The sequence below is a fragment of the Pyrus communis genome, chromosome 9 (genome assembly GCF_041283825.1).
Source record: "Pyrus communis isolate YQ-2024b chromosome 9, ASM4128382v1, whole genome shotgun sequence".
Classification (NCBI taxonomy): Eukaryota; Viridiplantae; Streptophyta; class Magnoliopsida; order Rosales; family Rosaceae; genus Pyrus; species Pyrus communis.
Genome location: NC_142573.1, coordinates 17554843 through 17581998, shown reverse-complemented (window position 1 = coordinate 17581998; position 27156 = coordinate 17554843). Strand labels below are relative to the sequence as shown.

General features: G+C 36.1%; 1 protein-coding gene and 1 long non-coding RNA gene across 4 annotated transcripts in view; both read right to left on the bottom strand.

Moving 5' to 3' along the window:
• Positions 1–5004: 5004 nt before the first annotated feature.
• LOC137726735 (receptor-like protein 6) overlaps positions 5005–27156 on the bottom strand; it is a 33234-nt gene continuing 11082 nt past the window's right edge. Inside the window, exon 5 of one of the 3 annotated variants that reach the window (XM_088700414.1) lies at positions 5005–8026. In XM_088700414.1, coding sequence (XP_088556540.1) covers positions 5156–8026 — 2871 coding nt within the window. In that variant the 3' untranslated portion in view covers positions 5005–5155. Of the gene's footprint in view, positions 8151–27156 lie in introns of those variants that run through there. The other 2 variants (XM_088700413.1, XR_015966862.1) reach the window with 2 other exon arrangements.
• LOC137736665 (uncharacterized) lies at positions 18868–20689 on the bottom strand. The gene is made up of 5 exons (XR_015966317.1): positions 20455–20689; positions 20017–20090; positions 19855–19922; positions 19659–19749; positions 18868–19092 (listed from the first exon to the last, which is right to left on the bottom strand). It is a non-coding gene; the product is annotated as an uncharacterized LOC137736665 (long non-coding RNA).

Below are 27156 nucleotides of genomic sequence, written 5' to 3'. Positions count from 1 at the left end.
CGAAGTCTCGGTCGAGAAGGGTTTCCGAATCCTTATTGGCAGAGGTCATCTTATTAGCCTTCCCGGTGAAGTAAGGTGTTACAAGTTATGACATTTGGCACATTGAACGCCGAGTGATTTTATGATTGGATACTCACAAGTGAGTTTCGGAGTTCGGCATTCTGACGGCCAAACCACATTTACCATCAAGACATACATCTCATTCGAGTACTTGTGTCCATATAGTCTGGTGTCGATTCAACGTGCTTAGACTCTTACGAATATAATTACTGTGACCGAATCCGGTGCCGACGATTCGTGAACTTCGCAGAACTAGTAACCTTGTCTTCAGGCTCGAGAACCCAAAGGTCGAGACTTGTTCCTTCCTTAGCCGTAATCGCAAGATCAAGAAGTCAGCAATGCGCTCAATGCAACATCAACAAATTGTACTCCTTGGCCAAGCCCGGCTGACAAGTTGGCACGCCCCGTATCAACCGAAGGACGTAGTTGACTCATTAGTTACTCGGCCTGCGCGCCACGTAGGCTTTGTAATTTTTAAGGTCAACAGAATGTCTAAGAAGTAGCCAAGGATGCAGATGCATATGGCCTTTCCATGGCTGCTGCTGCAAAGAATCAAATGGAAAGTTAAAAAAATATTTTGTTCCTAATCCCAAGATCAAGTTTGATTGGCCAAGACTGCTTGGGCCGACGGATCCTGAGAGAATGATCCGGAGAGCAATCGAACATGCAAAGGTAGTGATTGAAGGTTTAAGAATTAAAGGTGTTTCAGGATTAGTGTTGTAGGCTTCTGTTGGGGCGGTGAGTTCATTTTCCTATGTCAAGGACCATTGTTTTTTGTTGGGATTCCTCTGTTTGGTTGCAAAAAGTTGATGTTAGTTTTTCGCTGAATGTCTTCTTGCTCTCTTTTGCATCAATCGATTAATGGATAATAATCTATCTTCTAAGTTTCTTAAACATTGCCTCGGATATTTACATTTGCATCCACGTTTAATGTGGTTATATGGGATACATTGGCTCCGCCTACAACTCTCTCTCTCTCTCTCTCATATGCCCGCCATAGTTATTAACTTTCTTGCTTACAACTAAATTGTCAAATGCTCTGAAATCATACTATATTTCAGAGCCTTAAACTCCATAGATCAAAATTCCAACATCAGAAAGAAAAAAAAAAAAAAAAAAAAAATCACACGTAAAGTTGGAGGGAGACAAAGAGAGGACAGATGGGGGTTTGGGGCACAAAAATACTTTGTGCTTTTTAGCTATAGATTATGAGTTTTCATGAATGTTTATGCTTTAGTATAGATGTTATAGGTGGAGTTTTCGACTTACAAATTCGTCTCATCTTCCAGATATATGTTTTATTTTTCTAACTATTAGTTTTTGGTGTTTTGCAAGCTCTTACCAATTACGGAATCTTTATTGTCTGTATAGGTTTGTATTCCTCATTCTTTATATGTACTTTTTTTCTCTCTTTTTATGAGGAGTAAAGTTTATGTATATTCCAACTAAGTGATTTGGTATATGCCTTACCCTACTGTAATTTTGCATCTCTTTAGGAAATCATTCTTAACTTCAATAATGATTTTGGTATATGCCTTACCCTACTGTAACTTTTTATACACACTGCATACACTTACCTTTTTTGATATGCACACGCACACTGCATACGCATATAATATACACTCACACACATCACATACACTTGTCCACACAGTGTACACACACTTACCTACACTTACACATTTTAGATACATACACATGCAGTGTGACACAAACACTGTCATGCACTTATACACACACAACACATACAACATATACTCACACGCTTATACCTTTTTTTATCGCTTGGAAGATATTGTTGTTTTTCCTCGGCAATACAATATACACTCACACACTTATGCAACACATACGCTCACACACGCAGTACACACATTGTTGTTTTTCCTTATTTGATTATTGGGATGCCAAACTTTTAAGAATTTGTGTTTAATTTGATTCTTTGGTATACTCAGTTAATTAGCTAAGAATTGGTTTACATTTAGATAATATATATATATATATATATATATATATATATATATATATATATATATATATATATATATGATTTTGGACTCTAGTTTTTCTCTAACTGAATTTGTTTTGATTCAATGGATTAGTGAGTTAAAACTACAAGTGGGTTTCTTTTGGTTTTTGGGCTGTTCTTAACTTTCTGCTTCCTGATTGAATTTGTTTTGATTCAATTGGGTTAGTGAGCTAAATTGCAAGGGGGGTTTGTTTTGGTTTCCGAATGGCTCTTATGGGTTGTGTATGAGGTTGGAGGATTTGAATTAAACCACACAATGGACATTCATTATATGTGCAATTAGGTATTACATATATAAATTGCATATGTGCTTAATGGTTTGCATTGCTTGCTGTTTTTGCTTAATGGTTTGAATTTGTGCTTAGGTTGGTTTAAAACCCAGCTTGCGTGAGTTTATCGGTTTAATTGGGGGAATGAAAAAATAAAGTTGGCCTTTCATTGAAGATGAACTCTATGGTTAAACGTTCTGTTTTATTGGGAACATGCACACATAGAGTTCATCTAAAGGAAGGTTTGGGTTCTGAAATCATACTATAGATGAACTCTATAGTATGATTGCAGATTCAACGGATGAAATTTAAATTCAACGTTAAAATAATAAAATAAAAAATTTAAGACGATCAACTTTAAAAAATTATTTTCCAATCCCATCCTCAGGACAAGATGAATACTTTTAGCTTATACGAACTATCATTTATATTTTCAATTAGTGTTTAAATTTTTAGTTTATGTTATGAATTATCATCTATATTGAAGTTTTGGTTGGTTGAGTGGTTGATTGGTGTGATTTGTTCGGTTTTAAATTTTTTGTGGAAATTTAAATTTTTTTATGTCAAAATATTTGTAAAATTAAATTAAGATAACATAACCCAAGGTTACAAAAAATATTTTCCCAAAAAAAATAGGGTCAAAGCAATTCCACAATTGTTAATATATTTTAAGTCATGAAATTTAGGTTTTAAGGGTTGAGTAACATTCACTGTTCATAGACTTAGATTTTGTCTTTTAGTAAACTAAAATATTTGAGTTTGGGGCCTCTCAGTACTACAGTTTGATATTTCTCTTCACTTGGAAGTGAGAGGTCTTTGAATCTTGTGGATGGTGAATTCGATACCAAATTAAGTTGCTCATTATGTGGCATAGCCGAACTCTCCCTCCCCTAGTGTAAAATATCGATGTACTAAAAAAAAAAAATTGAATTTAGGTCCAAAATCTGAAGTTGGTCTTATGGAGAATTCACACGTGAAAAGCCGTAATAAATTATCTATACTAAAGCTCAATAAGGAAAATAAACACAGTTTCTAAGTACAGTGAAGGGACAAAAAAGCCCCTGTTTCATTATCATTTTTCAGTGCTACTTTTTTTAGCTGCATTGTAAGATGGCCAAAAAGGCATGCCTCTTCAATTTATCGGGAAATTTGATACACTACATGTTATTATATAAACGGTGAAAATTTTTATTTTTTATGTTATTAATTTTTTAATACAAAAATTTTACAATTTATATAGAAACACATGATACATCACCTCGTGTTCCAAACATATTAAAAAATCTTTCCAATTTGTAAACCCACCATTTCTTTAGATATTTCCCAGTTCCCACATCGTTTTTCTCACCGCTAAAACGCTCACCGCGCTGCTTGCCTCTACTCTCCACGTCTTCCTCCTCGCCTCATCTGCTAAAATCTCTTCGATTCTACCAACCGCCGCAACCGTTCAGACTTTCCTAGAGGTAAATTCTTTTCTCTTCCTTACAAAATTTGATATTGATTTTGAAAATAGTGAAAACCCCATAAAACAAACTGACTTTCTCAAACGAAGATTATGATATATGTTTCCCATTTGATTATTTAGGATAATTACATGCGTGAGGATTATTAAATGATATATTTGATAAATACGTCTAATTTTAAGGTAGGAGCCTTTAGATTACAACTCACTTTATGGTTTTGCATTAGAAGACATATTTGTACTCAACTTCTTAAGCAAGTCTGGAGGAAATCTGCTGTTAGTTGATGCTCTGTCTCCGTCTTTTTTTGCCTGCTAATATGCTTTCTTATGATCTCTAACTTTATACAATTTTTATTTTTGTTTTATTAATTTAATTCGGAAGATTTTCAGAGAATAGCTTCAATTGAGTTAGGTTTTGTTCAATTTATTCTCATTAGTTTCATTCCAATTCAATGATTTTGTGTAGCGCTGAGTTTTCTGTTGGAGAATAAATTTTCTTCATAGTTCATTCAATTTTGTTTTATTTTCTGATTTGGATTTTGAAATGTTACCAGGATGGGAAAGGGATCGCCAATTTGAAATCAGCTCTTCAGGTATGCATTCATTCCAGATTTAAAACATCACTTCTGTTTAGTATGTTGTTTACCATTTTTTATCATAACACCGTCATGCGGTGTTACTGTCCGTCCTTGTAGTTGTTAAAATCTGCTTTTCTGAGTCGTATATAGAACTCTTAATGTAGAATTAGTAAAATGCAGGTGCAGAATGAACGACTAATAAATGTGGGAAACTTTTGGAAATGTATATAACTGTAAGTTAGAAATCTCCCATTTGGATTGCACTTATGCTTTGAATGCAAAGTAAATAAAATGTAATGTAACTTAAAGAGTTATTTTAGAAATGAATGGGTTGATTTGTGATTTTATGGAATTTTCAGAAGTATCTATTATGTGTATAGTGATATATGTGTTTATGAATGCAGTTAAGCTGTTGGTAGCTTTTGAGTATCAATTGCTTATTATGTACTTGTTATTCAAACTCTCTCTTTATTAGGGAAATGATTCATATTTGCTATAAACTACGAATTTAAAACCCACAGCAGAGCACGACACTTTTGCTAGTTTTGACCTAGAAGCAAATGGAAACAGGAAACGTAATTCCAACTACTTAGTTGATAACACTGAATTTGATCAAGTAGAAATATTATACAAAGCAAACTTATAGAACCCCATTATTGTAATATAACATAACAACATATGCTGAAGCACCAGAAATCATAAAAAACATGAAATTGGCCTTGAAGGCCCAAACATTTCTCTAGCCGGTAGACACATCAAGCTAGGTTCGGCGTCCCCTCGTCGCCCTTGCGGTTGTTGGCTTTCTCCTTCTGCTGAATGTCTCCACAAACCATTCATGCTTCTTGTCTGCCAATGTGTTTCCAGCAACCACTCCCACTATTAGTCCGCTAATAACTCCCAGCAAGACTACATACCAGTCAAACTCAAATGGAAACCCAGCCTCTTCATCCTCTTCAAAGCTTGATCGTGGCAGTTGCCTCGAGCTCTCAGAAGCCTTGCATTTCTTGGACAAAAGCTCTCCACACAGACCTGAGTTTCCTTGGTATGAATCTTCTAGGAATGTACCAAATTGTTGGCCAAGTGGTATAGGCCCCCAAAGATGGTTATACGACACGTTGAAGTACTCAAGGAAAGTGAGTTGTGCCAAACAACCAGGGATCATTCCTGAGAGCTTGTTTTGAGAGAGATCCAACGATTCAAGAGCAGTCAAGTTCCCTAGAGATGAGGGGATTTGACCAGAGAGAATGTTGTTGGAGAGGTTTAGCACATGAAGTGCTCCTAGACTCGCAATGATACTTGCTGGAATCTCTCCTTCAAATCTATTACTTGAGAAATCTATGAGTCTTCGATCATAGGGGGTCTGAACATATCTCAACTCAACACCTTTTCCAGGAATTATCATCTCGTATGAATATTGATAGAAATTTCCATATTTATTTATGCTGACATTCGATGAAACTGCAAAGTACCGGCTTCCCTTGTTCGTGACAACATATTTCATGAAATTCCAGTTCTCCATGTACTTAGAAGGCAACATACCTGAAAATAGATTGTTGCATAAATCAATGATGCATAAGTTTGGGAACTCATGATCAGTTGGAGGCTTCCCAATTATCCCATGAAATGCGTTCGACCCCAAAATGAAACCCCTCAATGCTGGAAGTACCCCTAACCAAGAAGGGAAGATGTCACTGATTTGATTGTTGCCAATGTGAAGAAACTCTAATTGAATGCAATCGGCCATTGATCTTGGTAGCATCCCCTGTAACCGATTGTAACCCAACCCAACAAATTTCAAACTATTTTTGTTAGCACAAAATGGAGGAATATGGCCGTGGAAAGAATTAAACATCAAATGCAGTATTTCCAAGCTACTGGACTTCCCCAAACACTGTGGAAGCATACCACTCAGGTTGTTGTTGGCCAAATTAAGAACTTCAAGATAATTCAAGTTGCAGAACAATGGTGAAACTTCTCCACTATAATTATTGTTGTCGACCCTGTAAACCCTAATAGATTGTGGTGGAATTGGCAATGACCCTTGTAACCGATTATTAGCAAGATCAAACAGTTGTAGATTTTTCCATGGAAGAGTGACTGGATTTTCCTCAAAGCCTGTTAAGAAGTTAGAGTCGAGGTTGACATTGACCAAAGTTTCTCTAGTTGCATTCCAAAGCCATTTTGGTATTTGGCCATGAATGTTGTTACCAGGAAGGTCTAGGGCTCCCATTTCGTATTGATATTTCAAAAATTCTGGAAACTCTGTCAAGTTGCAATCAGCCAACCTTAGATTTTCGAACTTTGGAAGAGTAACATTCAAACCAGACTTAACATGCACGGATAATTTGTTGTGAGATAAACTAAGTCTCTTCAACTTTTTGAGGTTGAAAAACTGATCAAACTCAATTAATCCACTCAAATTATTATAGGAAAGGTCAAGAAATTCAAGATTTCTCAGGTGGAAAAGCGACTTTGGAACTGCTCCTTGCAAATTGTTGACGGCGAGCTGCAGATGAGTTAATTGGATCGACTCTAGTGCTAACCAAGATGGGATTTCACCAATTATTGAATTGATATCCAAGTTTAGATACGCAAGTTGGGTCAGGTTAGCCACAAAACGTGGGAAATTTCCCCATAAGTTAATATACCTAAGATCCAAATAGTTGAGCTTGGTTAGTTTTCCAAAACAAGACAAGGAATCAGGAACTATGAATTGGCCTGCAGAAACGTTATGAAATGAAGTCATCTCAAGGAAACTAAGCTGTGTAAGGTTTCCGAATGAAGATGGAACATGGGAATCAAAACCACAGACTGAGATATCAAAGTAATTTAAGGAATGAAGGTTTCCGATAGAACTAGTAAGTTCACCAGAGAAATTTGTCTCTGAAACAACCAATGTTTTGAAGGAATTGGTCCTGTTAAAAGTAGGAAAATAACCATTTAGGTCTATGTTAAACTGCAATCTAAGCTCCTCTAGGTTTGATAGGTGGAAAATGTCTACTGGGAATTCCCCATACAACCCACAGTAGCTTAGATCGATAGATGTGAGAGAAGATGCATTGACTAAGATATCAGGCACAGTGGAGTATATGCCTACATCCCTAAGATGAAGTTGTTTAATGCTGGTCAAGTTTTGGACTAGGATTCTCATGATGGACTTCCTGAGCTCCAAACCATTATTGTAAGACAAGACAAGGGTAGACAGTTTGGATAGCTTTGAAATTTCAGATGGAATTTGGCCAGAAAATGCAGAATGTGAAAGGTTGAGATAAGACAGTCTCGAAAGGTCATGGCCCAATCTCGCTGGTATTTCAGACGAATTGAAGTAGTTATCTGAGAGGTCAAGCATCTGCAAGTGAACAAGTCGGAAGAGGGTGCTGTTGGAATTGATAGAACCATAGAGACAGCTGCTCTTGAGGTCAAGGCCAATGACACGGCCAGACTCCGCATGGCACTCAACACCATCCCACGAACAACAATTACTCTGATTCTGATCTCCTTCTCGAGCCCAAGATGCAACCTTCGGATAAGCAAAAAGAGATGAAGAAGCTGACTTGTCTATCGTAAAGCTTTCCTTGAATTGTAACAAGAAGGAGTGCTCGTCAGCGTAGCAAAGTGTTCGTGTCTGAGTCTGCACAAATGAAAAACAGTGAGTAGCATTGAGTAATAGCAAAAGAAGACAATGGAAACAGGTAAACTTGGACAACCAAGATTCCATTTCCATGGCAGTGCGTTTCTAGTTATAGGAAATATTGTTTTTTGGCTCTCGTATAATTAAGAGTCGAGAAGTTAACTTCTTTTATAGACACGACTCATGAAAAGCATAAATTAAAAAAAAAGTATGAGTCGATCGATGAGTGGGTGGTGAATTGATCGATCAATTGAAGACTTGGAAGTCATGAATTCTTTTTGAAGATTCTTCTTCTTTACCTGGCGGCCAGGAAACGTTTGTTTTGGCTCAGAGTTAGTCGTTTGGATGTAACAGCTCTAGCTAGCCTAGCTACTGTAGGAAAGCTTTGCGTATCTATTAGGCAACCTCAGTTGAAGTCAAGCGATTAAGGACAAGGGTATTAAAAATTTGGCAAATTTATTTTTTAACATTTAATCCGAACACTAACTTTTGAAAATCATTATAAGCGTTCAAAAAAAAATATCATTTTGCACTTTTTTTCTTTATTTTTCACTAAGGCCTCATTGTATAGGATCGAATTATAACATGTAACCCTTGAAGTAGAATATAGATTAATTATTAAGAAAAACTTATCAATTTCAATCAATCCGCTCAAAAAATGGGAGAATTAGTGCCACGTCCTAATCTTGAGAATCCTCTATAAACATGCTAACATTTGGAACATCAAAACATGATGGGAAAATCAATAAACAAGGCACCACAAAGTCCAATCAGCGGAAATATAGTTTCTAATAAATACTAGTTAACTGTTAAAAACTGAGAACAATTACCAATTAAATTTCCTTTATTCAATCCTTCCAAAGAAATCTGAAAATTGAAAACTAAAAATCGAAGAGAAATGTTGTAAACACTCTAGTTTTCTAACCGTACACACATCTGTTTAATCTTAGTCGTCGTTTTTGTTTCATCTCTTCAATGCACTGGTTAGATATAATGACGTGTTTGTTGTAGGGGAGACAAGTGTGTGGTTATTATTTCCCAAAAGGGTTGGGGAATAAATTGGTATGAATTCGTTATTCATGAAATTCGAGTTTAAAATCTCTCATTTTATTGGAAGAAAAAGGCAAGGAACGTGCACATACAGGCAAGCTCAGTAAGGAACGTGCACAGACAGCACAGCAAGGAACGTGCAAGTGCATGTGTGCTGTCAGATTACAAGTGTGTAGGGTGTAAAGCTTTCAGTGTAGGGTGTAAAGCTTTCAGCTTTCTTTGTATTGTATAAGTATGCCTTCCATAAGGCTTTCTAAGATATGAAAAATATTACAATTCAAACCAGAAAAATCAATATGGTATCAGAGCAGGAAAAATAACCTGCTTCTGCATCATCTTATCCATGACGGATTCGGATGGCACCGACCTGTTATCCTTCCACTGCCAAGAGAGGGTGGTGATCGTTGCTCTGTGAAGCCAGACTGGTCAGTTTCTTCTGGTCGAAGTAATCCAAAACAACGTGTGCGCTCAGGATCTTCTTGATCACATCTTGGGATTTTCCGGAGATGCTTGACATGCCCCCGTTGTCCACTGCCAACACTGTAATGGTGCTGCGCTTGTTGATCTCGTCGCCGAGCTTGGTCTCCTTGAGGTAGTTGGTGTGAAGCTGCTCAATTCCGACTGCTTCTCAAGAAGCTTGACGATGTCAAAGGCCGAGGCCGAAGAGAAGACAATGAAAACTGGAGCATAGTCCCTGCTGCACCTCCGGAAGCACCACCGCTCGTCGTCCTCCTTCTCCTCATGCTTGCAGTAGCTGCTGCACTTCCTCTTGGGGGAGCTGCTCCACCGCCTAGAACCATTTTCTGAGTCGACTCGGTGGAGAGAACGAGTTGGAATGCTAAGGCTTATCGAGGCTACTGTTTTTTGAGAGTTTGAAGATCCGAATCCGAGACCACCCAGATCGAAAAGAACAAATCCTGGTCCTGAGCCACCTCGAGCACCAACCGGATCGAGTTGTCCAGCACCTCAAGCACCGTCAAGATCGGGGGAAGTCCCTCCTCAACCTCACATCGACGACGGCTCCGATCATCTGGCACACCTGCCCGATCGAGCCTTTCCCGGTGATTTCGTCGGTGATTTTTTTTCCCTCTGTTTTTTTTTCCTGACACTCTGTGAGTGAAAGAAATGGATTTGGCGGTATGGGTTTTATAGCAGGGAGGAAGAAAGTGCTTCTGGTGGAGAAGAAAAGTGTTTTTCCGTGAGAGGAAGCTACAGATTTCATCCAAAGATTTCTTTATATGGCGGAAGAGAATTCTTATTTGTTTGGAGATTCCCAGATACCTTCCTCCTCAACCATGTCTGAGGTGGATGTCAATCCAAATCAAAGATTAAGCTCAGTCTTGTTAAATGAGTTTAATTACTTACCTTGGTCGAGAGCAGTGAGTCTTGCCCTAGGTGGAAGGTCCAAGCTAGGGTTCATAAATGGAAGCATCGAAGTTCCTGATGTTTCTTCACCAACTTATGAAATCTGGCTTTGCAAGGATCAGCTAGTTATGTCATGGCTCCTAAATTCCATGGAACGTAAACTAGCTGAAATATTCAGTTATTCTGAATCATCATTCAAACTTTGGCAGACAGTCAAGGAAATGTATGGCAGCCAGAACAATGCTGCACGTGTGTTTCAATTGAAGAAGAACATTTCCAACATACAACATGAAGGAAAGCCCTTTGTTCAACTTTTAGGCAGCATGAAGAGCATGTGGAATGAGCTGGAAATGTATCGGCCTCACACAACTGAGGCGTCTTTACTACTGAAAAGGGCAGAAGAAGACAAGATATTCCAACTCTTGTCAAGTCTCGATCCAGGATACGAAGACCTACGAAGCCACATACTCATGAACCCCGAACTACCTTCCTTCACCAGCGTATGTGCAACAATCCAACGTGAAGAAGTATGAAGGAAAGTCATGAACACTGGCACAAAGACCAGTGTAACTGAAGCAAGGGCTTATCTAGCCAACGAAAGAAAATACAAAGTGAAGAATCCACACTTAAAGTGCCAACACTGCAACTATACTGGTCACGTTAAGGAGACATGCTGGATTTTACATCCAGAATTAAAGCCAGAGTTCATGAAGGATAACAAGGGCTCACAAAGACTGAACCGTGCACCACATAGAGCCAACAATGCAACTACCTCAACCTCTCATAGGTCTGATGCACTCAAGAGCTTCACTGCAAATCCAGCTGCACTCATAAATGAGTTTGCAGTGTATCTTCAAAGCAAGAAAGAAAGGATTAAGAATGACCAAACGGTCGGCTTTGAAGATGGAAGTTCAACAGCTTTGCTAGGCAAGTTTGCTGGATTTCTGACAGAAACACAACACATGGCCCAAGATGACATGCAAGGTATCATGACTGCTTTTAAAACTGCTCTTAATGTAAATATGATGCATGATTTGTGGATTGTTGATTCGGGTGCCACAGATCATATGACCAACCATGTTTCTAAGTTTCACAAGTTTGAAAAATTTTCAAAACCGTCTCAAGTCTCAACTGCCAATGGTGAGAGTTCTAAGGTTTTAGGGAAGGGGAATATCAACTTAATATCAGACAAAATTGAGTCAGTAGCCTTATTTGTTCCTTCTTTTCCATTTCAACTTCTATCTGTGGGAAAAATCACCAATACCTTAAATTGTTTGGCCATTTTCTCTCCTCACAATGTCATTTTTCAGGATTGCCTCACCAAGAAGACGATTGGTGAAGGGTTTTACCTTGATGGCCTCTATTACATATCAAAAAACAGTCCCAGAGGATTTCAAGCCAAGTCCAGTCCATCCCAAGATAGTCAATTGTGGCATCAACGTTTAGCTCATCCTTCCCAACCTGTTTTGTCTTCCTTGTTTCCAAACTTAGGTAATGATTTAATTTCGTGTGAAACATGTCATTTGTCTAAAGCCACCAAATTGTCTTTTACCTCATCCTTATCTAAGACTAGTAAAGTTTTCGAACTAGTTCACTTAGATGTATGGGGACCAACGTTTGAATCTTTTGATGGTTATAAGTATTATGTAACTTTTGTTGATGATTTCTCTAGAGCCACATGGTTGTACCTTTTAAAGTCTAAGAGTGAAGTGATTGAAGTTTTTAAGGATTTTCACAATCTCGTTAAGAACCATTTTTCCTCTCAAATTCAAACCTTAAGATCTGACAATGGCACCGAATATATGTCCCATATTATGTCATTATATTTGAGCAATCATGGTATCATGCATCAAACAAGTTGTGTCGGCACACCTCAACAAAATGGTGTAGCTGAAAGGAAAAATCGTGACATTCTGGAAAAAACGAGAGCATTAATGTTACAAATGAACGTACCAAAAAGATTTTGGTCACAAGGAGTCATGGCGGCTGTGTACATCATCAATAGACTTCCTAGCCGAGTCTTGGGGTTTAAATCTCCACTTGAAGTCATGAAAGGAAGAAAAATCGACCTTTCCCATCTTAGAGTCTTTGGATGTGTCTGTTTTGTTCATATACAGTCACACCATCGAGATAAGTTGGACCCTAGAGCTCTCAAATGTATTTTTCTTGGTTATTCATCAACACAAAAAGGATATAAGTGCTATGATCCTCAACTAAGAAAAATAATTGTATCTAAAGATGTACGATTCCATGAAGCTAACCTTTTTTTCAGCAAATCACATGAAGCCACAAGTCAGGGGGAGTGCATCTTAGACCTAATTCCTCTACCAAGAATCTGTACTTCTACACCTCCCATTGAAGTCAATAATGAAGGTACTCATCCTGATAATTCTGTGCATGATGATGACTCGGTGCATGATGATGACAACGGCAACATAGAAAATTCTCAAGGAGTGGTTGGAAATTTGAATGAGGATGAGACAAACCTCCTAGTACCTCGACGCAATCCTCGGCGTGATAGACAACCTCCCACAAGGTTTCAAGATTTTGTCACATATAAACCGAGGCATCCAATTTCAAATTACGTGTCGTATCAAAAGGTAACTCCATCTCATGCTGCCTTTCTTAACAACATTTCAAGTCACAGTGAGCCTCAAAACTTTTATGAGGCTAATAATCAAGTTGTGTGGAAAGAAGCAATGAGAGAAGAACTCAAAGCACTAGACCAACACAAAACCTGGAGCATCACCAAACTTCCACAAGGAAAAAAGGCAGTGGGCTGTAAGTGGATCTATAAGATCAAGTTTAATTCTGATGGTTCGATTGAGAGGCATAAAGCCAGGCTGGTGGCTCGAGGATTCACTCAAACATTTGAGGTGGATTACAAGGAAACATTTGCTCCTGTTGCAAAAATGAACTCAGTAAGGGTTCTATTGTCTGTTGCCGTCAATAAAGGCTGGTCTATGTATCAAATGGACGTGAAGAACGCCTTTCTACATGGTGATCTTGAAGAAGAAGTCTATATGAGATTGCCACCAGGACACCCTCAAAGCCAAGAGCCTAATTTGGTGTGTAAGTTACATAAGTCAATTTATGGACTGAAGCAATCACCACGTGCTTCGTATGCAAAACTAAGTACCGTTCTTCATAGCATTGGGTTCAAAAGGAGTAATGCAGATTCATCATTATTTGTTCGCACAAGAGCTGCAAGCAAATTAGTTGTGTTGATATATGTGGATGACTTAATAATTACAGGTGACAATGCTGCTGAAATCACCACACTCAAACAATCACTTCAACAACAATTTGCGGTTAAAGATCTTGGGGTGTTGAAGCATTTTCTTGGAATCGAAATGGCATCTTCTTACAAGGGACTATTTCTTAATCAACGAAAGTACGTCATGGACCTACTTAAAGATGCAAATATGAGTGATGCCAAGCCTGCACTTACCCCTCTTGATAGCAAGCTCAAGCTTGACTTGGGAGGCACGCCACTCTCGGATATCAGCTTATATCAGAGGCTTGTCGGCAAGCTGATCTACCTAACGATCACCAGACCAAACATCTCACATTCAGTAAGTATTGCCAGTCAGTTCATGCACTCTCCCACCATCGAGCATCTGAACCTTGTCAAAAGAATCTTACGTTACTTAAAAGGGTCTGTTGGTCGTGGCATCCTCATGGCAAAGAATGACAACACTCAAATCATGGGGTACTGTGATGCTGATTGGGCAGGAAACGCAATCGATCGCAAGTCCACCACTGGTTATTGTACCTTTGTTGGTGGAAACTTGGTCACGTGGAAGAGCAAGAAACAAACTGTCATCGCAAGATCAAGTGCCGAAGCTGAATATCATGCAATGGCCTCAACCGCGTGTGAGCTGATATGGCTAAAAGGACTTTTATGTGACTTAGGTGTGTTCACAGCTCAACCAATGACCTTATTCTGTGACAACCAGGCTGCCATGCACATAGCATCAAACCCCGTCTTTCACGAGAGGACGAAGCATATTGAAGTCGACTGTCATTATGTCCGTGAACAAGTACAGTCGCAGGTGATTCAGACACATTATGTAAAAAGCCTCAATCAGCTGGCTGATATATTCACCAAACCTCTGGCTTCTCATCAGTTTCAAAGACTCCTCTCCAAGCTTGGATCCATCAACCTGCTGGATCCAGCTTGAGGGGGAGTATTGGAAGAAAAAGGCAAGGAACGTGCACATACAGGCAAGCTCAGTAAGGAACGTGCACAGACAGCACAGCAAGGAACGTGCAAGTGCATGTGTGCTGTCAGATTACAAGTGTGTAGGGTGTAAAGCTTTCAGTGTAGGGTGTAAAGCTTTCAGCTTTGCTTTCAGCTTTCTTTGTATTGTATAAGTATGCCTTCCATAAGGCTTTCTAAGATATGAAAAATATTACAATTCAAACCAGAAAAATCAATAACAATTAAAGAGTAATATCACTAAACTGTAGTACTAAATGACTTCATTTCTCAAAATTAAAAACTAAAAATTTTGGTTATCAAACGGACCCTTATTTTTTCAGATTATGATGTATGTTTTTGTTTTTATTTTTTTATGTTCGAATTAAATATGCTTAGGATGTCACATAATTAAAGGTGGAGAAATCGATGTCCTTTTTTTGTATAATAATTTGTTCAGACCATCGCTTCAAGACTTGAAGTCAAGTCAATTTGCAAACTCGATCGTTTAGTTTTATCTGTATGCTCGTTTGATCTCAAAGAATGTGAACATAATAATTTGAGCAGATAGAATCAGTTGATCACCATCACATGAAGACTTGAAGTCAAGTCATCGTTTTTGCATATGTGACTCATCTCAACGCTTATTTATCTTTTTAATACAGGTTCTAGTTCTGTATATATACACTCCTTACCTCAATTTATTTATCGTTATACTTACTTATCTTATGTTAATTACATGAGTTGAAGTTCGTCCATGTAGTAGGATTTACTAATATACACACAATTTATTCAATAGTACGAGAATATTAATTATTTTCAATTTAGGTTTAATGTTTTATTTTCTCGAGCTTTGCACACATACCAATCAATTACTTGTCACTCCTTCTAATAAAAATGTCACTGAGGCTGCTATCTCTTTCATAAACAAAGTAGCTTTTGTTCCACTAATCACGGGCACGAGGTCTTCGTGAACCAGATTATAAGCCACTGATCATCAACATAAACGTTCTTGTAAAGCTAACCATGCATTCAAAGTGACAGGCCGACGAATCGATGGAAGTCTTTCTAAGCTAGCTAATATCCTATTCAGCACTTACACATATTTTTGGGTGCGCACAATATTAATTATTTATTGCAGGATTTAAGTTGATTATAGATAAAGTTTAGAAAAATGTCTTGTTCAAGATTAAAAATTAATTTTAATTTCTAAATTCTATTTAACGTCAGCATATGTATTTAATGACTATCTGTTTTATTTATAATTTTATATGCTTAGGACCTCACATAATTAAGGGCGGAGAAATCGACGTCGCTTTTTTGTAGACAGTATATACAAAGTTGTTTCTTTCAATGAACTTGGGGAGCCATGGACTACAAAAGAATACAAAAAATGGTGATCATAATTCTAAACATGCAAGAAGTCAAGAAGGTGGAGAAATGGGCGGTGATAAGGTGAACATAATAATTTGCTCAGACCATCACTCGAAGACTTGAAGTCAAGTCATCGTTTGATAAGATTAGCCCATCGCCATCCCTTGAAGACCTGAAGACTTGTTCGACGAAAAAAAAAAAAAAAAAAAAGGAAGAAGGAAAAAAGAAAAAGAAAAAAGAAGACTTGAAGACTTGAAGTCAATTCATCGTTGGCATGTAATAAAAAAAAGGAATATTTTGAATGCGGTTTCTAATTCTTAACATTCTTTGATTAAAACTTTAATAGTATTCAAAGTTTGATCAAGGTCCCTTGACTTTGTACACCTCATTATATTACTATTAATATTTATATTTTATAGTTTCGACATTAATTTTTTGATATTTTATGAGATTTATAATCCTATAAATTTAAAATCCCTCATTATAATACTACTAGAAACGGTTACAATAAAAAAATTCAAACATTTTGATTGAATAAATGGATAAAAACTATGTAAAAATAAGAAATAATAAATGGCAAAAGAATGTATCCATAGTGTTAAAAAAATTGGTACATTTCACATATAACAAAGTGGTAGATTAATAAAGAAGAATGGGTACATTATAAACAAATTAGGGTATAGATAAAAGATTAAAAATTATGAGTACAAATGAATTTTTAAAAATATAGGCGCTAAAAGAAATTAATACATGGGTACAAAATAAAACTAAAAAGAAAATACTACAAATTAAAAAAAAAATGTTGCAAATTAAAAGTGGGTACAAACTAAAAATATAAATATATGATACAAAGTTTAGGCATAAAACATAAATATACCATATGTAATTTTTCTATCATTGATTAAATATACAATGTCACGTGACGGTATACATGTGACATCCCACATCGCCCAGGGGTGTAATCCTTATATATATATTCTCATCCCTACCCATGTTAATTTAACTTGGTATGAATGATTGGTATTTTAATTTGTATGAAATTTGAGAATACCGAACCATCCAGCAATGCCGAAAATATTTCGGGAATCCTGAAAATTGGGAATACAGAAATTTCGGTTCTGGATTGGTCTTCAAATTCTCGTCCTGAAAATTTTTTGTTTGGGATTTGGGATCCCATTTTCGATTTGAAATCCCATACGGAACCACCCCTAGTCTTTGCACTTGGCTTTAACCTTATACCAACATTCACCAAAGTGCAGTTTGTTGCAGGTTTTACAGGGAAATGGATCCTCGCTGGATCCATTATGTGGGGATCCTAGGGATCCTCACATCTCAGCCGTTCATCGTGTATCATGCGGTCAGAAATCATTTGACTTTTATTAGTTAAAATTAAACACAAATAATACCTGATGAAAACTACCCGCACGATATACGAAGAACGACTAAGGATCCGGAGAGGATCCATTTCCATTTTACAGGCCTCTTTTTGTGCCTTCCCTGTTACTATTGTGTTTCACAATTGTACCAAATTCTCACTAGTCTTAAAACTACCTTCTTGTCGTTATTCTTCCAAAATTTCTTCTCCTTAGAATTACTAGCTTGTGAGCTTTCTCTATATTGTAATTTTAGGATTAAAAATGCACTTTTGGTCATTCCTCCTTCTTCAGCATGCTTAATCAGTCTTAGCTCAAAACCCTTGAGTGTTGCAACGACCTCAGGGGCTCATACAAATTTTTAGTCCACTCAAGCACATACACTATATTATCATAGGTCCTAGTGAGACTGCCTTTCTTACTTGAAAATCTTTCTTTCACTTATAAAAGATTACAAGTTTGACTAACATGAATGATGTTGATTTCTCTACAATTATGGGAGAGCCTTCCCCTTAATTATAAAACAAATTGCCGTGATAATGGAGTGGCGGTGATAGAAGTTTTTGTTTTTTTCTTTCTTTTTTGTGCATTATTTAATGGCTTGTTTTTAGTTACGGCTCTGTAACTTGATTTTATCTCACTTTGCTCCATATAACTCAAAAGTAGCCACTTTACTCCCTAAAATTCAAAGTCGCTCCACTTTGCCCCCTGAAACTCGATTTTGATTCCATTTTGCCCCCTGAAACTTAAAGTCGTTTCCATAAAACTCAAAATTCGTTTCACATTATCTTACATCTGTTAATTTCTTATGTGGTTGATTTGTGTGCACCAAGCTAATCAATTTCATTTTTATTTTTTTTTTCATCTCTTTAATTTCTTTTAAACTTAATACACTACTAGAAATTTCCACTTTGCCGACAAAATTAGTTTGTCGGCAAAAGTCAAAATTCGTCGGCAAAGAGCCTTTCCCAACAAAAAATTTTGTCGGCAATTTTGTCGCTAAAAGCATGTCGCGCAAGATCTTTCTCGACGAATCTTAATATTTCGTTGGCTCATTTTTAAGGCGACAAATCTCAGCCGTCAAACTGTGCCCGTCACCAAACCAACATTGCGACAAAATATTTTGTCAACATAGGTTGTTTTTTCACGATGAAGTTATTTGTCGGCTTAGTGATCTTGTCGCGACAAAACATTTTGTCGGCTAAGTAATCTTGTCGCGACAAAATGGTTTTTCGGCTACGTAGTCCTATGCCAACAAACTGGTTTGTTGGCTCAAATTACTTGTGTAGACAAAATAATTAGTTGGTTGAATCTTTTGTGAACAAAAACATTTGTCGGCTAATTGTTTTTGTGCCGACAAAACATGTCAAGTCCAATATTTTCTAATTTTTATTCACATTTGTTTTTAATAATATTTTTAACCATCACAAACAAGCAAGCTTAAGAGATCGAGAAGGGGCGTGAATGAAGAATTAATGTAGGAACAACACAAAATTCATGTAATTTAAAATAATGTAAGGTTCACAATTCGGTTTAGTTACAAAATACAAAAAAATCTATATTTTCATTTCGACATTACTATAATATAGATAAAATATCCTTAAGTATCACCATTCTCACTATAGTCCTCATCACGTTGATATTCAGCATCATGAAAATGGGAAACGATTAGGATCATCATGAAACATTCCAGTATCAAACAACTGTAGAAGAAAAACAAATTAAAAAAACTTGATTAGCAAACTTTAAGGGTGCTAAATATCATTGACACTAAGGAAATGCAAGGCCACACTAGAGTGGTATTTCTAAACAAATAACTTATGAAACCATAAATGTGTAAACAGCAAGATAAAGATATCTACTAATCAAGTTAACTTACCAACACCATGCAGCATCACAACCTAGAAAAATTACATGTTTAATAGATACCAGGTAATAATCAAGTTAGCATCAACTACTTATACGTAATTCATCACTGTAAACAACAAGATAAACATAACAGCAAGGCAACATGATTCTCACACTCTGTAAACAAGGCAACATGATAAGTAGATGATATAAATCCTTGAAAGGTCTATAATGTATATAAACATAACACTACCAACCTAGCTAAGTAGGTTATAACTCTAGAACATAAGCATATGCACCTGGAAACATAAATAAACGATACTAAAGCACCCTAATTCATCACTGTTTATAATCTTTATCAGTGTAAACAAGAAGATATAGACATCTACTAATCAAGTTAATCCTCAAATATCAAAATTACCTGGCATGAATGATCCTCACACTGGTCTCCATGCCGTGCTGATATCAGTTGTAAGCTATCTAGCTCAGAATTCCACTTAGCCATAGACAACCTGCAAGTGTTATAGAAAGGAAAAACAAATATGTCAAACGTAAACCACAATATCGAATAATTACATTGGAAATCTGGAATTAAAGTCAAGGGACATTGTTTTTACCAATATTATACAAATCGATTCGGATTTCGTATCCATTCCCTGTCCATGGCATATAAAGTATCTACTCCCTGTTTACAAATTTAATTTTACATGCAACATTCATTAGGACCAGCAATCAAACAATGAATAAGATAGGCTGAGGGTGACAGTGTAACAACATACCTTACCAAAGAAAGCAGCTAGCCTAGAATATAATCAGATTCTTCAGTATATAAGCCCAGCCTTGTAACCGCCCTCTGTATAGGAAAATTGAACAAATTTAGAGAGAATTAGAAGGGGAAGAACCCACAATATACTCGCAAAAGAACCCAGTAAAAAAATTGAATGGAAGGTAAAACAATTGCAGATGAGAATTAGAAGGGGAAGAACCCACAATATATACTCGCAAAAGAACCCACAATACACTCGCAAAAGAACCCAGTAAAAAAATTGAATGGAAGGTAAAACAATTGCAGATGAGAATTAGAAGGGGAAGAACCCACAATATACTTGCAAAAGAATCGAAAAAGAAAATTGAAAACCCTAAGAGAATTACACAGAAAACTGATGGGTTTATCCATCAGAAACGTAAATTGAAGATAACAATTAGGAGGGAAAAACCTTTTTAGGCTTTGACTTTGACGATGGTTTCGATTTCCACCGGAAGGATGCTGTCGGTCTGTCTATTTGCAGCGACGGAGATGGAGGTGGAGAAGGAGATGAAGGTGGAGCGGGAGAGGAAGAGGGAGAAGGGTGGGACGGAGAGAGTTAACTGCTTCAAGGACTAAATTCTTAATTTTTTTTTTCAACTCCGCGCCTCCTTTTAATTTGTTAAATACTGTTTTCTTAAAGTTTAGAATTGTGAGTGACATGCTGCATTCAAATAGCACTGGCTAGCAATTCATGCAATTAAATTTTGTCTTGTACTGATTTCTAATTTTAATAGACGGTTCTTATTCAATTTTTTTTTGTTATGTATAATCTTTAGTAGTTATGTGCTTTGACCCTAACAATTATCTTTACAAATCATTCATATCATACATACCATTAAATTTCGTAAGTGTTATACGTACAAAATAAATAAATTTAAATCTACATAATAAATATATATATATACACACACACCATTGAACTTGATAGGATACAAATTCTACGAAACTAATTTGAATGATCCAGCCGTCAAACTTGTTTGTATATCCATCGAGATCGCATCACCAAAAAATCGAAAAAAAAGAAAAAAAAAAAAAAAAAAACCATTCAGCGATCAAGTAATGGGACAAAACTTTTCGACGGTTATCAATGAAAAATCACAATTTAACGGTTATTTTAACTCCGATTTTGATGATTTTTTACAGCTACGCTCCTTGACCCTATACGAGTACAATGAATGAACTCGATCTTCGATTTAAAATATTTACACTAGTGAATACCACAAATCGTATGTTATACTTAATGAAAGTATGAATAAACTCTTTAGTGTTAGTGAATCTATTATTTTGATGGGATACGCATTCTACGAAACTAGTTTCAACGATCCAACCGTCAAACATGTTTGTATATACTTCGAGATCACATATGCCAAAAATTGCAAAAAACAAACATTCAGAGATCAAGTAATGGGGCAAAACTTTTCGACGGTTATCAATGAAAAATCACGATTTAACGGTTATTTTAACTCCGATTTTGATGATTTTTACAGCTACGCTCCTTGACCCTATACGAGTACAATGAATGAACTCGGTCTTCGATTTAAAATATTTACACTAGTGAATACCACAAATCGTATGTTATACTTAATGAAAGTATGAATAAACTCTTCAGTGTTAGTGAATCTATTATTTTGATGGGATACGCATTCTACGAAACTAGTTTCAACGATCCAACCGTCAAACATGTTTGTATATACTTCGAGATCACATATGCCAAAAATTGAAAAAAACAAACATTCAGAGATCAAGTAATGGGACAAAACTTTTCGACGGTTATCAATGAAAAATCACGATTTAACGGTTATTTTAACTCCGATTTTGATGATTTTTACAGCTACGCTCCTTGACCCTATACGAGTACAATGAATGAACTCGATCTTCGATTTAAAATATTTACACTAGTGAATACCACAAATCGTATGTTATACTTAATGAAAGTATGAATAAACTCTTCAGTGTTAGTGAATCTATTATTTTGATGGGATACGCATTCTACGAAACTAGTTTCAACGATCCAACCGTCAAACATGTTTGTATATACTTCGAGATCACATACGCCAAAAATTGAAAAAAACAAACATTCAGAGATCAAGTAATAGGGCAAAATTTTTCGACGGTTATCATTGAAAAATCACGATTTAACGGTTATTTTAACTCCGATTTTGATGATTTTTTACAGCTACGCTCATTGACCCTATACGAGTACAATGAATGAACTCGATCTTCAATTTAAAATATTTACACTAGTGGATACCACAAAATCTTATGTTATACTTAATGAAAGTATGAATAAACTCTTCAGTGTTAGTGAATCTATTATTTTGATGGGATACGCATTCTACGAAACTAGTTTCAACGATCCAACCGTCAAACATGTTTGTATATACTTTGAGATCACATACGCCAAAAATTGCAAAAAACAAACATTCAGAGATCAAGTAATAGGGCAAAATTTTTCGACGGTTATTAATGAAAAATCACGATTTAACGGTTGTTTTAACTCCGATTTTGATGATTTTTTACAGCTACGCTCCTTGACCCTATACGAGTACAATGAATGAACTCGATCTTCAATTTAAAATATTTACACTAGTGGATACCACAAAATCTTATGTTATACTTAATGAAAGTATGAATAAACTCTTAAGTGTTAGTGAATCTATTATTTTGATGGGATATGCATTCTACGAAACTAGTTTCAATGATCCAACCGTTAAACATGTTTGTATATACTTCGAGATCTCATATGCCAAAAATTGCAAAAAACAAACATTCAGCGATCAAGTAATGGGACAAAACTTTTCGACGGTTATCAATGAAAAATCACGATTTAATGGTTATTTTAACTCCGATTTTGATGATTTTTTACAGCTACGCTCCTTGACCCTATACGAGTACAATGAATGAACTCGATCTTCGATTTAAAATATTTACACTAGTGAATACCACAAATCGTATGTTATACTTAATGAAAGTATGAATAAACTCTTTAGTGTTAGTGAATCTATTATTTTGATGGGATACGCATTCTACGAAACTAGTTTCAACGATCCAACCGTCAAACATGTTTGTATATACTTCGAGATCACATACGCCAAAAATTGCAAAAAACAAACATTCAGAGATCAAGTAATGGGGCAAAATTTTTCGACGGTTATCAATGAAAAATCACGATTTAACGGTTATTTTAACTCCGATTTTGATGATTTTTTACAGCTACACTCATTGACCCTATACGAGTGCAATGAATGAACTCGATCTTCAATTTAAAATATTTACACTAGTGGATACCACAAAATCTTATATTATACTTAATGAAAGTATGAATAAACTCTTAATTGTTAGTGAATCTATTATATCTTTACACATTTAATATTTTGTAATAGACTAGTAGTGTATGGATGTTTGTTTATTAGGCGCACGAATTTCATAATCTAAACCGTTCAAATCCATGAAAATCATCTAATATATAAACCTACGATAGAAATCGTTAAAATTATTTTTGAGCGGTAAAGACCCCGCTAAGTTTTTTCATAAATAAGAATCCTTATCAAACTGAAATCGGATGGCGCGAGAGAATAATATGGGAGGGAAGTCGGGATTAGCATGCAATTGGGAGGGAGATCATGAGGCGACAAAATAGGATTAGCATGCAACTGGGAGGGAGATCATGATGTGAACCGACAATTGGGGGATGTGAACCGATTATGGGAGGGAGATCATGTGGCGGCAAAATAGGATTAGGAAGAAATGGGAGGGAGATCATGCAATTGGGGGATGTAGGTTTGGATTGCCTTGGCAAATTTATAAGTTTGTTCTTATAATTATATGTTATGTTTTTATAATGGATGATTACATACAACCATATTCAAATTTACAATTGTAATTGACTAATAATTGATCATAACCTAAACCAAGTTATCTGTTGCTAGAAAGTAGTTTGGAGTCAGAATTGATAAGAAGAACTTTTTCACTACTTGATCTAGATTTACAGTTTTACAACATACTTTTCGCATGAGAATATTAGTTAGTTTGCATGGAATGTATATGGAAGCGAACATAAAGAGATTGGGTTAAGTTGCAAGACTAATACTATAAGGAATTTTTTATTTTTCCAAACACTCACATATTATGAAATCAAATTGTCAATATAGATTATTGATGGCATAAAACTACAATCCAGAAATATGAAATGCTAGATATCTCTTTATCTATATATGCTTCCGTCCGTATAGAGAAACAAGAAAGACAGAATGAGAGCATAAATAGTCGCCAAGAGCTTTGATTGCGTTCCTCGGAAAAAAATGGAAAGGTGCACTGGTGAAAACCTCTCACGTAGAGTTATTATTACCTTGCCGATGACATACTTTATTGCCTCTTTAATCAATTTGCCGATGAAATACTTTGTTGCCTCACATCATCGGCTAATATTTCAATATAACGGGAAAAGTTCCCGCCAAAGTTTACCCGTCAAAACAAAATTTGTCAGGGCATCAAATTTACGCCTACAAAATGATCGTCGGCTAACGTTCCAATTTTCTCGGCTAAGATTGGTGTTATAAATTGATTCTATCGTGAGTATTTAGCCGACAAATTAAAATTTTCGTCGAGAAAGGACTCTTGTGCCGACAAAATTTTGCTTTGTCGGTTTATAATTTGTCGGCAAAATTATATTTTCTAGTAGTGATATTGTCTGATTGTTATGTGGCATAGACTTATTGGGTGTTGGGTCCCACATATGTCTTAGGAGGCATCCTATAAATTTCAAGAAGAAGAAAGAGTCCACAAGTCAAAGTGGAACGAATTTTAAGTTTTAGAGAGTAAAGTTGTAATTTTTTAGTTACAAGGGATAAAATGAGATCAAAATGAAGTTTCAAGGAACATAGTTAAAAATAAGCTTATTTAATTTTGCTATTTCTCAATGCTACTCAACTGTTTTTTCTTTGTATAGATATAGACACTTTGCCACGATGACGAAAAAAGTTATTATTTTTCAAAGTTCATCATTCATCGAGTTGAGCAAAAATATGGTTCAAGACTATAAGTCTTAATCAATAGTGGGACAAACACTTGTCCCTTGACGAGAATGTTTGTGATGATAGTCAAAGGCGTGTAATTTAGTTCAAGCCTTAAAACTGGTGTAAATAATTGTTTATGTTATTGAGGACAATGTTTGTGGTGACAGTCAAAGGCGTGTAATTTGGTTCCAACAAAGACTTTAAGCCTGAAAAGTATTAACAGTAGTGTAGAGAAGCACAGAAAGCAGAAAGAAAATAAGAGAGAGAGAAAGAAAGTAATTGATTACATTGATACTGAATTAATCTTTGCAACTATGAGAATACAGTTTATATAGCCATCATGACTAACTTGTAGCCTAAGCTATTTAACTAACTAATTTTGGTAACAACTCTAACAACCTTTGGATATTGTCAACATCCCCCCTCAATCTCAACTGGGATTGCCCAGTTTGAGATTGAAGCAGACCATCCAGCAATCAACTTCTTACAATCACAGAAATCAAGAAACACAACCTTCTTCGGCAATCGGCCTTCAATGAAGAAAGAGCTCTGATACCATATTAACAGTAGTGTAGAGAAGCACAGAAATGCAGAAAGAAAATAAGAGAGAGAGAGAGAGAGAGAAAGTAATTGATTACATTGATACTGAATTAATCTTTACAACTATGAGAATACAGTTTATATAGCCATCATGACTAACTTGCAGCCTAAGCTATTTAACTAACTAATTTTGGTAACAACTCTAACAACCTTTGGATATTGTCAACAAAAAGTGGGAGAAAACAAAGGTAGATGGAGTAGCATTTTAGCAATATGAACTCATGAAAAAGATGAGTGGAACATGAGTTCAGCTTGATAAACACCAAGGAAATTAATGGAAGAGGTTCCATGCATTATGCATACGACTAGAAGGAAGATGGAAGAGGAGGGGAAATCAAATATACTTTCACCAATTTTTGTTCAATATAGATCGCCTAATTGGTTGGAGTGGTTAATAAGATCCAAATGGTTTATACATCCCTTCCAAGGGGCGCAGATCGATAGATTGCCTTTCTTACTTTGAAAATCATTCTTAACTTGTAAAATATTTCACGTTCGACTAACATGAATGACGTTGATTCTCCACAATTATGGGAGGGAAATGCTAAGGAGACTCCCTCAAAAGTGGGACTTTTAATGGACTCTCTGCCACCTTATAGTTTAATGTCAATTCACGTGCCAACATTATAAAACATTTTGCCAAAAACATTAGGTGACAGGCAGTTCATGGAGAGCCATAGACTTTCCCCTTAGCATTTCTCTTATGTGAGAGCCATAGACATCCCTTTAAACATAAAACAAAATTGCCATGGTAATGCAGTGGCAGTGGTCGAAGTTTACTTTTTGTATATTGTTTAATTTTGCTGTTACTCGATGCTACGTACTCAATTATTTTTCCTTTGTACAGACTCAGAAACTTCACCACGATGACGAAAAAAGTTGTCATTTTTCAAAATTTCATCGTTAATCAAGTTGAGCGAAAATATGATTCAAGACTATAAGACTTAATTAATTAGTAGGACAAACACTCTCAAGGGATTAGTATTTGTGGTGATAGTCAAGGACGTGTAATTTGGTTCAAGACTTTGCCAAAGGTAGATAGATTAGCATTTTAGCAATATGAATCAATGGAAAAGTATTAGTGGAACATGAGTTCAGCGTAGAGTCAGAAGGGAGATGGTATGGAAGAGGCGGGGAAAGGAACCGACTCCGGTGAGAGCTCCAACTACCGTTTAAATTTATTTTTTATTTTTTTTAACAACTTTAAAATGGAAACTTTGAAATTTGTTAGGTAAGAATAGATAATTATTAAGTGCAAATAGTTATTTTTTTTTTAAATTCTTTTTTATTATTATTAACGTAAGAGGAAAGTTCGAAATTATTACAATAATTTGAGCGAACAAAGTTGTCATTTTTGTAAATTTTATCATTCATCAAAGTAGCTGTTGTTCGTGGGATGATGTTGAGTGCAATGAAGAGTCTGGCCATGTCATTGGCCCTGAACTCGGTAGCAGTTGTCTCTACGGTTCTATCAACTCCAACAGTAGCCTCTCCCG